Source organism: Pinus tabuliformis, chromosome 8 (assembly GCF_031772625.1).
Source record: "Pinus tabuliformis cultivar Carrire ecotype Pingquan chromosome 8, CPIR1, whole genome shotgun sequence".
Lineage (NCBI taxonomy): Eukaryota > Viridiplantae > Streptophyta > Pinopsida > Pinales > Pinaceae > Pinus > Pinus tabuliformis.
In genome coordinates, this window is record NC_142294.1 from 1,342,425,464 (window position 1) to 1,342,438,112 (window position 12,649).

The 12,649-nt window shown below is 33.0% G+C and overlaps 1 protein-coding gene across 3 annotated transcripts in view; it reads right to left on the bottom strand.

Moving 5' to 3' along the window:
- Window positions 1-3,688: 3,688 nt before the first annotated feature.
- LOC149240442 (non-specific lipid transfer protein GPI-anchored 2-like) overlaps window positions 3,689-12,649 on the bottom strand; it is an 82,685-nt gene continuing 73,724 nt past the window's right edge. Inside the window, exons 1-3 of one of the 3 annotated variants that reach the window (XM_089367303.1) lie at window positions 4,937-5,486; window positions 4,794-4,820; window positions 3,689-4,292 (exon numbers count right to left, since the gene is read on the bottom strand). In XM_089367303.1, the coding sequence (XP_089223429.1) occupies window positions 4,045-4,292; window positions 4,794-4,820; window positions 4,937-5,333 (672 nt within the window). In that variant the 5' untranslated portion in view covers window positions 5,334-5,486 and the 3' untranslated portion in view covers window positions 3,689-4,044. Of the gene's footprint in view, window positions 4,293-4,793; window positions 4,824-4,936; window positions 5,487-12,649 lie in introns of those variants that run through there. The other 2 variants (XM_089367301.1, XM_089367302.1) reach the window with 2 other exon arrangements.

The following is a 12,649-nucleotide window of genomic DNA, read 5'->3' on the forward strand; positions in this document are numbered from 1 at the left end:
TTCACCTGATCTCACTACTAATAAGAAAGTTTAGATAGTTATTAAGCTTCACTTCGAAGGGTTATTAAGCATGAAGCTTTGTGAGGTAATTCTAAAATTAGTGCAAAGGATATTCAAGAGAGATGCAATTAGTTTAACATTCCAAGTTAACAGTAAGAAATTTGAAATAACATATGTCAATTTTTTATTTATTTTTTCAATTCTACAAAATCAACAAAATGTCTATTTGGCTATATTCTACAATCTTAATGCATCCTTCACTTGAGAATCATGAGTATCTATACTATGCTGTCTTAAATCATGAGTATCTGTATTATGTTATCTTAATGCATCGTTCACTTGAGAATCTTTAGTATTGAGAATATTAACCACAACAGAATTTTTGCGTCCACATTTCAAGTCTATAACAAGACTCATTGCTAGGACAAATCCCTAGTAATTGTTCACCTAGCAACAAAATCAAAATTCCTACAATTGAAAATGCCTCCAAAATTCCTGTGAACTTATACCATCTCCAAAATAAATATATTTAAATGGGGTGTATCAAACATGATTTAAAATTTTGAGGATGGCTATGAATAGATAGCACAAAAAACATGCTTAAAAATGATATTTGATGACTTATAAATGACTATTGGTTAAAGTAGTCATTGATAAATAAAATCAATATTCATATTTAAATACGAATTGAAATAATGTATTTTTAAATATCTCAATATAAAATTTATATGAAATTATATTTAAATAATAATAATCTTGTAAGGTTTTAGTGAAATTAGATGTTGAATTGGTAAATAGAACCACCTCTTTACAATGCTAAAATCTATGAAAGTATATATGCTTTACCTTTTTGGATTTGAATTTGTGAATAACTAACTAAAATATAGTTAACTAAAATTTGAATGAGATAAAATTATGCCTTTTACATCTATTTTTATATTAAGTAAAAGTATGTGCACTATTAATTAGTTTAATATATACTCATTTCAATTTATAAGTAGTTAGCAATCTATTAGGAAAGATTGTTTATTTAGTATGCATTTGCATTATAATCTAATGATCATGACAGATTTTAGACATAGATTGTATTCTTCTCAATACTAATGGTTATTGATGGATTGTTAATATTGGTTTGGTCCATGATATATTTAAAGAGCATGGAGGGTTATAACTAATGATTCATTGTGAGAAGTTATACAAATTTTCTTTTGCATGAATAAAATTGTCTCAAGCAACCATGATATATTTGAAGAGCATGGAGAGTCATAACTGATGATTCATTGTAAGAACTTATACAAATTTTCTTTTACATTAATAAAATTGTCTCAAGCAATCATGTTAGTTAAGACAGTGGACTATTTCCTTCTTAGACGATTTGAACCATGTATAAATATTGGTGTTATGATCTTTGATCTAGTTGTGTGAGTGGTTACTAAAAGTGTTCATCTTGTATGGAATATCTTATGTTCTCAAACATGGTATAATAGCTTGTTTGAAGAGTTGTTCCCTATGCTGATTAATATCTTGAGCCCAATTTGTTACATTTTCGACATTTTCTATTTATTTGTATTTTTGGCTCAAATAGACTATTTCATTGAATTTAGAGCATCGCTTTCTATTAACAATGTTTTTATTGTCATCTAAAAATGTGCATTTTTACTAAGATATAATGTTTTTTACAACCTTTTTAAATTTGTTTATAGAGTTCATATTTTTTTTTCTAGTTCACCGCACTTTCTATGTTGCATATGCCCTTTTTCATACATTTTGTGTGATCTCAGCAAATTAGAGAAGAGTGGAAAGTGTTCTCTTCTTCTCTTTGTCATTCACTCTAAATGATTTAAGCAAAAAAAAAAAAAAAAACATGCATTTTTGGTGTAAGCTAACTAAGATCTAATCCAAATATTGAGTTTGGAATTTTTGTTTTTTCAAATTGTTATTTGTTTTTCAATGAATTTTTTTTTGGCAAGCTTGTAATTCCCAACAAAGTAGTAACCATACCAACAATCACAATTAAAACAAAAACTCCATCCTCCTTTGTTATTATTATTTTGTGTTTCTATTAACTCACTTGGTTTAAAGATTTTCTAAATTCAAATTTCTATTGTTTAAGTTACTTTCTCAAAAGTTCATTCAAACTTAACTCATTTCTCATTTCATAATTTTATTGTAAAATGTGTTTCACCTTGTATTATGAATGTGAGTCACTATAAAATAAATTTCATATTTTTATTTTGGTTGTTTTTCATGGAACTTTTATTTATCTTGTAAAAAGTAATTTATTTATAAAAAATGAGCTTATAAGAAAAAGCTAGTGAGGAAAAATTATTTGTTTATTTCTTAACAACATCCATGTGGTCCAACATGGCTCTTGTTACCCTCATAATTTTCATATTTAAATTCCATTTTCAATGTTTTTGTTTATATAATCTATTTTTCAATATCCTTCATCCTTCTAGTCAATTTTAGCTTTTGAACCATATTATACACATATTTTAGTATTTCCACTACAATTGACATTTTCCTTACCACTACCAATTACTTTTTGTGGAAATCCCACATAGAAGATGTGTTTTTTCTTAGCACTACCAACTATTTGTTGTGGAAATCCCACATAAAAGTTGTGTTAAGAAGTAAAAGATTGTATTATATAACTTTCACAAAAGAAAAATCCCCTCACTGACCCTGATAAGGGAACAAAATAAATTAATGAGAAAGAAAAACACACAATTAATTAGAATGTCGATTTCTCCTGCCTTAAAAAATTGAAAAATATATTTGATAAGACATTTACACAAAGGTACAATGATTCTTCTAAAACTTATTTTCATGAACACATATTAATTAAAATTTCCATTTCTCCTACCTTACTAGCTAGGAAAAAATTGAAAAATATATTTGATAAGACATCCACACAAAGTACCATGAATCTTCTAAAACTTATTTTCATCAACACACATTTTCTACTTCTGGTTTCTCTTTTAGTACAACCTGTTCTTATTGATTTCTCTTTTAATGATACTTATTAATTTTCAGTTTATTGATTTCCTATTTATTTTTTAATAAAAAAATCATATATATAAATATTTAAAATATATATAATTTATTTATTTATTTTTTAATAAATTTGATAAAAAAAATTAATAAAAGAATAAGTTTGAATAATGTATTTTACATATTTCAAGTAATTTAAAAAAAAAATCCCCTAAATTTATTTATATATACAACAATATATTTAAAAAAACAAAAAAATTACACTGCGTTAAATCAAAACAAATCAGATCAAAAACGAACAAAACACCACCCATCTGACCACATCTAATACTAAAATGCACTCCAAATAACCAGTCTTTTGTGTTCAACTTAATCGATCAGTTTTCTTTTTAAACGAACATTGCTCTTTTAATGTTCTCATAAAAGATTGACTTTTATAAATAATCACTCCCTCTTTGTTTATGTTGTTTTTCACATTTTGGTTAATTTCTTTGGGGTTTAATTAAAAATATTTTTGGGGGGCAATATTTACTTATCACGATCTCCTCTCTTGAAACAGACTGAGATTTACTTTTCATCGTATCTTTGTATCTTCAATGACAATAATACATATAGATAGGATGTTTAAAGAATTAAATTTTAAAAAATATTAAACCAAAATGCATAAAATAGAGGCAGGATTAAACGACATGTAAAAATCAAATTTTATTGATTACAACTCCCAGCTGTACACAGAATTAAATAAATAAAAGAAGATAAAGATAGCGATCCAAGTCGATACTTGAATGCGATATCCTTCTCTGAAATGAAATAATGGAATGGAGAAACCATACGGTCCACAAGCGGATTACAAAAGCGTTACTTCATACTCCATCTTATTTGATCCTAACATAGGCGCGTAAAGAATTGATAAAGGAAACAGTAGTGTACAATACTAGAAATAGAAGAAGTGCCTCATGCGCCATGTAGGCCAGAAGAGTTTTCAAGCTGCATGAAGTCTGCCTCCGAATATACACAGATTATTGAAAGGCAGACATATGGTTTTCACTTCTACACAAAGATTCTTGCTGCAATAGCATTGATTAACCCTACAATCAACATACTGCTCATCCTGAACCTTATCATCCGCTCAGCATTACTAGAGGCGGTTGGCACCTTCTGATTTCCTGAGGGAGAGAGTACACCAGTAGACGTAGTAGCTGGAGGAAGAGCTGACTGATAAACAGACGGGGCGGGCGACTGAATAGTGCCTGTAGCCGCTGGGCTTGGAGATGGAGTCGCAGGCAAAGGACTAGCAACTGAAACCACCAACCAAAAACCAAATTAATTTTGGTCTTCCACCGAGTTAGAATTAGGGTCCAAGACAAACGAAAATTGCTTCAGCTAATGTCGTTCTATGACGTTTGTGTATCATTTTTCGAGAGAAATAAAATTAATATTTTTTATCTAAGTTTCTGTGATCTATAATGAATTAAACAAAGTTTTTTCGTAAAAATTAATGGGAGAATTTTTTGGTTCGAACCAAAAGTGTGGTTCATCATCAGGACTACATGAAGAGGAAAACCATAGCAAAAGCTTAAATAGGGAGCAATGTAGAGACATAATTTCAAGTAACCACTATATTTGAAATTATAGTCGTTAATTGAAATTATGTTTCTACATTACTCTCTATTTAAGCCTTTGTAAACCCCACTTCTTGATTAGAAACCTTTCGCCAAAAAATTCTCCCAAATTTCTACCCAAAAACATTGTTTAATAAAATTAATATTATTAAAAAAAAAACAAAAAAATGTACGTACCCGGAGTAGCAACTGGAGCACCTGCGCCTACTTCTCCCCCAAAGACAGAAATAAGAAACAAAAACTAGAATTAGCACTGAGAATTTTACAATCCGGTGCCATTAAGCAAGCATTAGCGATTATAATTAGCAATCAGATATTACCAGCTGCTGACATGCATTGGGTGAGAGTGGGAGTAGAAAGTTTGCAGGCGCCGGGCAGAGTGAGAGCCCGAGATTGGTTGATAGGAATCCCCTGGGGAATGTTGTTGATAGGAGTCCCCAGGGGACTCTTGGTGGTCGTCAGCATCTGGCAGACACAGACGGCGCTGGTGTCCACTTCTGAAGCAAGGGCAGTGCAGCAGGCGGGGGTTGGTTTATTATTTTTGGCTCCTGCCTGCAAGAAGCTCATGCACGCTACCAAATTCACCAGAGAACTCCCACATGACGACGACGAAGAAATAGGAGAGGGCGGTGACTGAGCTCCAGCCATGATGATGCCTCTATTGTCCCCGGCCGCTATGACGATGAGCACTAGTGCCAATTCCAGGACGTTGGCCATGAACACTGATTAAGTTTAGTCCCAGCAAGCACTACAAAGCCAAAAATTGACTATATATTAATGCAGAGGGAGATCTGTAGAGAGTAATTAGTTAGTGACTAACACACATACATACATATAGAAGGAAAAAAGACAGAGTGACATCAGTAAGTGGTGTTTGAGAAGAGACTGGAGTCGTTGTTTATAAAGGGTAGGGGGAATGAGATAATAATGAATGACAATAGACGAAAAGAAGGAAGCGCACGGCTGCTACAGATAGACGAATAGAGTATTGGTGGTGAGTTGCTCACCGGAATTCCTACCGTGAGATTCTCCCATTCTACTTAGAGCTTCTATTTTGTTTCTCTTTGTGTTCGTTGCATAACAAACTGTTTTCTAACAAACAATATAAAACCCTGAGCGTACTCAACGGTCTAACCAACGACTAGCTGAGCGTTTTTTTCCAAAATATAATTTATAGGTGTTCTTCCATTGGCCAGAATGTTTGGAAGGTCCAAGACGAAACGCAAGCTAAAATGGACTTATTTGCCTCGAACACTACAATATCAGAGGTGCGGTAAACCACCCAACTCATGAGTCGAGGGATCCACCTTAATGGCTCCGTTATTGATGGTTGGGAAGATCTTCTTTCATCCTACGTTGGTAGTAGGGCTGTCCAGGTCAATACTGTCATGTATTGTTCACCAAGTTTCATTTGGAGGGAAAACCAACGAGAGGTTTGTCCCGAGTAAAATCGATTTGGAGATACAAGATTTAATCATTTTTAATATATACCTAATTTTCTTAGGTAGTGACTTAGATGGTTATGAATCATCTTTGTAGTTTTCGAGAAAAAACAGGAATGGATATACTCAATCTTCTCTTTTTAATTATTTCTGTAAATTTTAAACATAACCCTCAAGTTCTTAATAACAGTCATTTGCAGTTTGCAGTAAAATTAACATGGACAAAAAACAACATTTTAAATAAGTTATTTTTAAGGTTAGTGATTTACATGGTTGTTTGCGATCATTTTGTAAATGGAAGCGTGATTTGAAAGTCTATTAATATGTATATGCCAATTAAGTTTAGTTTGAAAAAATGTTATGTTTGTCAGTCAAGTTAAAGTCTTATAAATTGATATATCTACTCTCCAAAGTCTTATAAGTTAAGATGTCTACTCTCTTTCTTATAAGTTGAGAGAGCTATTCTATGGAATAGAGTGATTTTGTTGCCATTTTAAATGTGTATTTTGTAATTGCCATCTTTAAATCCATGTAAGTGAGTGTCTCTCTAGCACGCTTTCTTCCCCACGGTGGACCCCATCCCTATGGGCCAATGATATCCTATATAAAACAGCAAGTTGAATTTAAACCTGAGTAGGTTCGTCCATTTTATGTATTTTTTTTTTCCTTTGCAAAAGATTAGGAATTTACTCTACTTTATAGGTTATTGGTATCCTATATAAAACAACAACTTGATTTTAAACACAACTAGGTTTGTGTTTTTTAGGTGTTATTCTATTTTTTTTTTGGCAAAAGTGTATTGACTTCTTCAAAATCCATGTATGCATATTGTTATTGCTTGAAATGTTAGAATCCTCCCAAATTCATGTTTAAAAGTGGTTTCCAACTTATTTTATAATTTATAAGGTCATTCTTCAGTCCAACTCATCAACTTGAAAGCTAAGGTAATTGTTCATTTGTAAAATCTATGAAATTAAGTAAATAGTGACTATACGTTATTACACCAAATTATTAGCTAATTTTGCATTAAAAATTAAGATGATTGAATGTGTTTGATTTGTTTAAAGTAATATAAAATCAATACATGTATAATATTAGTTGATTGACACTTATTTTATGGTCAAGTCAAAATTAAATGATTTACTAACACGAAACACAACTTATATTAACAAAAACATGTTTTTATATTCATAATTAAAAATGAACAAAAATACATAGATACATGATATTTATGTAAATGATGGGTAAAAATCTAAATCAAACCTTATGGTAAGACAATTTACATTATACAAGATATTTATTTAAATGATGAGTAAACGTAAAAATTAAAAGTCATGTGAAGGGACAATTTTAAAAATAAACTCTTCATTAAAAAAAAGACTAGATAAGTAGGAGTATGCATCAAATTCATACCCTAATGAATTCAGTCTTTAACTTGTATTGTGAAAAAAAAATATTAATATATATATATATATATATATATATATTATTTTAATAATTCTTTAAAAAGCTACAAACGTATTTTTTATTTAATTGTAATTATATATTAAAAAATATTCTAAAATGTATGTACTAATATAAAATATAATTTTAATTTTTTATCTGTGATTTATTTATTGAATATATATTTTTAGTTTAAATTTGACTTTTATATTATATTTTAATATTTATTATTAATTAATAAATATCTTTATTAAAAAAGATATATATATATAGTATTATTTTATTTTATATAGATTTCATATTTTATTTAATTCTAATCCTAATTTCAATCCAATAAATATTATTATTTTTGAAGAATATTTATAAGCATTTTTGTTAATCGAGATAAAAATAAAAATAAACAATATTTTTGTAAATTAATTTTCATTATTCACACACGTCAACATTCAATGACCATGCACTGCTTTAATTTGGTAATCTCTTAGACCTTCTTGATTACTGCAAAGATTCGGCTTGCATCAATGACATCTATTTTCAATGCCATTTTGTTGGGTTCTCTATAGGATTTTTTCTTTATAGCTCCCTCAATAGCTCCTCAACCAACATGCAAATCCAGACTCACATGGTTTGGTCTTCTCTCATTCACTCCAATTCATGTCATTTTCTTGGGTTCTCTATGGGACTTTTTCTTTATAGCTCTCTCAATAGCTCCTTATTCAACATGCAAATCCAGGCTCACATGGTTTGGTCTTCTCTCATTCACTCCAATTCATTGGTTTTTATAGCTCCCTCAATAGCTCCTCAACCAACATGGAAATCCAGGCTCACATGGTTTGGTCTTCTCTCATTCACTCCAGTTCATGTCATTTTGTTGGGTTCTCTATGGGACTTTTTCTTTATAGCTCTCTCAATAGCTCCTTATCCAACATGCAAATCCAGGCTCACATGGTTTGGTCTTCTCTCATTCACTCCGATTCATTGGTTTCACTATATGTAACTTCCATGTAGTGGCGACAATACTTGCATGAATCTCGTGCATCTACTAATGAAGACAAGGCCTATAAGAAAACCCTATGGGGTTTACATAAACTCAACTCTAACAAGTCCATTAATATTACCTTGGATTTTAATTTGTTTCGAGATGGTGCTTTAACTAAATTTCTATTGCCCTAATTTGCTTGATTTAGTACTCTTTAAGGAAGGTTCAACATGATATCCTGCTACACAGGATGGTCTTCTTGGCATCCTGTCTTAGCTACACCACTCCCCTGCAACTCCTCTGGCCTACCCTCCTTACCTATCACTCAATTCCTTCAATTCCTTCATTCTCTATGTTGCGTGTTGGCCTCACTTTGGTTTTTAGTTCCTTGAATCTTGTCTCCCTTGTGGGAATTCAGCATCTAGGTTAACTTGTCCCATTATTACCATGCCCCAACAATGAATGTGATTAAGACGCGGCTCAAGTGAGCCCTATTCCTTTGGTAGTCCTTGTGCTTTGTCTCAAGCTCTAACAACTGCTCACATTTTCCATGCATCTACCGCCCATGAAGTGCAGGATGAAACCCTCTTTCTTGATGCCCAAGATGTTCGTGATAGGAATTCTCATTTTGAGTCTGAGATTCAAAATTCGCTTAGAAAATATTTAAACCATCCAACAACTTAGTAAAGGTGGAATCCTTTATAACTCCGTTATCGACATAGCAAACATGGTGTCTATGTGTTATTGGATGTCGAGTGTCTTGGTGGCAGGGTTGTGTATTGTTCGTTAAGTTTCATTTGGAGGGAAGATCAACGAAAGCTCGACCACCCATGACCATCCATGTCGTCATTGAAATTGACATGGAGATGGAAAGTTTAATCATTTTAAAATATTAAATTAATTTTTCAAGTTAGTAATTTAGATGGCTATATCATTTACGTAGTTTTTGAGTAAAAAGGCATGGATATTAAATATGTTCGAAATTTAAAGTTAATTATTTAGGTGATATTTAAGTTATTGATAATTTTAATTTGGATATTTTTTAAGTTTTAATTTAATTATTAATAATTATTAAGTGAATGATAAGAATTTTTTTTTATAAAATATTTTTAATAATATTTAGAAATTAAATATTAAATTTATTAATTAAAAATACACGAATAAGTATTATATGAAAAGAATTTTGGATTTTTATGTATATGGTTTTGATAAACTATGGTATTGTTAAAGTGTAGTTATAGATTAAAAATCTATATGATAAAATGAAGTGAGTTATCACAATGAAGAATATGTTACATGTTATTTTAAATGTATATATGTCATATTAATTCCTTTTATAGTTAATGATGGTGAAGGGAGAGACTAGGGCTCGGTCTCTTTGCGGGATTTGAACTTGTGACCTCTGATCGAGTTCAGATAATCTTTTTTCTGCGTCTTATAGTTTTTTGCACTAGTTTGTTTTGTCATCAACACTCAATTTGGAAGCCACGAGGGTTTCACTCAATGAACCTCATACATATCGCGTGCATTCGTGGCATATTAAACAATACCCTTAATTTGACTACATATTGGAAATTACCTCTATAACACACATTATTTAACCCCTTACCAATATGAACCCAATACACCTTCCTAATTTAAAATCCCCTACTTTCACTAGATATTGGAGGTATCCATTTTTTCATTAACATTTCTTATACCCCCTTATATTTTTTCATTAATTTTGGGCTCCATTTTTGTACCTGCCAATATAAAAACCCTCTACCCCCTACATATCACCCAATATATTATGTCATTTTTTCCTCAATAAATATCCCCCAATATGAACCCATGTGGTACGTCATTGCTCCCCTAGTGAAGCCCCCATGTTAGAAGCTGAGAGGTTGAATGTTGGAGTGGGATTTGTCTATCAGGTATCGAGGTGTTTTCAGATGGACCTTGGTCAACACTCACATGCTAACATGGATGAAGTGCTCGTGGATTACTCTGTTCACATGTATGAATCCGTCTCGATTGGGACGAGAACACTGCCACAACCACCCACGATGGATCTATCAATAGTAGGAGGGCTACCAATCTCACAGGTAGCAAACGTTAGGGTTTTTTCAGAGGAGGGGTTTAAAAACCTTAGTTCTCAACCATATGATAATACCTATCTTCACGATCAACCATCACTAGGGTTTCAAAATTATAGGGTATATATGGATCCACTTTCTCAGTCACATGTCGGACTTTCGGTCCCTTTGCCTTTGTCATTACAATTCCTAACGTCATGTCTCAATCCATGTTTGTCTTTGGATCTCTCTGAAGGAATTTTTCAAGGATGTATATTGGATCAGTCAACCTTTATCTCATATTTCGGCCATTCTAGAGCTCCTTCTCACCCTACTGCAGCACAAATCCGGCCCGTTGAGGTAGCAAACATATTTCAAGGATTCCATATCTCCGCTCTAGTACAAACATTAGATTTTTTTGAAGATCCTCTGGTCAATCCCCTAGACTAGTTTTATCTAGAAGCTAGGGCCAACACTTCATTAAACCCACCCTCTCAAGGTCCTGCCACAACAAAAGGTGCACCTTAGAGGAAACGTGAAAAGGAAACCAAAAGTACCAAAATCAAAGAAAAAGCTAGGCTCCTCATGTTAGGAGAGGGTATTCGATTGGACAAAATTATGGACACTCTGAAAAATGTCTTCGTTGAACGATGTGTGGAAGAGAATACACCACAATGCATCTGAAGAAATGAGTGGTAAAAATCTAGGGGGAAATTATTGATTCCTTACCGTTAGTTATGACCATGACCAGGGGTTGGTTCACCCTATGTTTCCATGGACCCGAACATGTGACTTGGGTCTTATCCAAACACTGGCACATTGAAATGATGTCACTCTTACTGAAGTGATGGTCCCTGTTATTTGATTTGCAACATGAAGAATTGGGAGCAAGACTGATTTGGGTAAAAATGTCTTGACTCCTTCTATAATTTGGATTGAAGATGTGTTCAGATGTGTTGGAAATGATCTCGGGGTGCTCTTGTGCTATGACGAATCTTTCCAAGAATCGGGCAAGATGGCTTATGCTCGCATTCTAGTTCACCTAGAAAGTCATGAAGGATTGGCTGAAAGCCTAAGATTGCAATGGTGAGGTAATATATGTCTGCGAAAATTGGACTATGAGGGCGTCCCTTTCTAGTGCCGTAGATGCTGTGAGGTTGGACATTCTTATAAGAATTGTTCCCTGCTAGGCAAAAAAAAACAGTGTGGAGAATCGACATCTAGGGAGGCTGGATAGGGCACGACATCTACCTTGATGAACGAGACACCTCATGAGCCATCACCTCGCAAATTAAAAGGCATTGAATCAGAAAAAGTGAAGAACATCTCTGATGTTCACCCTTTGTCTCCTATCGTCACCAAAGCTCATGCAGCTGCTGCAGCATCCTCTTCAGGTATGGTTTCTTCTCTTCCTCCCCTTGAATCTTTTAGTATGCATCTATCAGATGTTACTAATCCTTATCATCATACTGGGTTCATTTCTTCTGGGAGTTTTTATGGATCTAACTCATGTGCTTCGACCTCTATCCCTACTTGTTTTTCGACCCCTTCCCCATCCATCCCTTGTGCCTCCCTGGCCTTTGATCCTGATAGAGGGGATGCCTCTTCTGAATCAAACTCCAGCCACAGATATTTTCTGAGGTCATTAGCTAGACAAACTATTACCACAGCGTGTAGACTTGGACACTTGTCCCCTCCCAAATTGAACAAACTTGTTCAGGGTAGATAATCTTACATTTCAAAGGCCATTCATAGGGCCAACATGGATGTCGATGAAGGTAGGAATTTATCACTAGAAATTGTTCTTAGAGAAAAATCCAACCCTGAGATGGTTTGCCAATGAAGTGTATCTCATTGAATTGTAGGGGAGTGGCTAGCCTGCCAAGAAACTAGCCATTAGGAGACTTCTATATTTAGAAAATGTTGATGTTATTCTTTTACAAGAAACACTTAGGAACAGTGCTCAAATCTACTCTCTGTTAGAAGGAATTAAACCTAGATGGACCTTCCATGCATTAGATTTTCAAGGTAGATCTTGTTGGGTTGTGTTATATTCTTTCCATGACTAACCTATGTAGTGAACTAGGGGGTTAGAAGGGGGGTGGATAGCCCCCC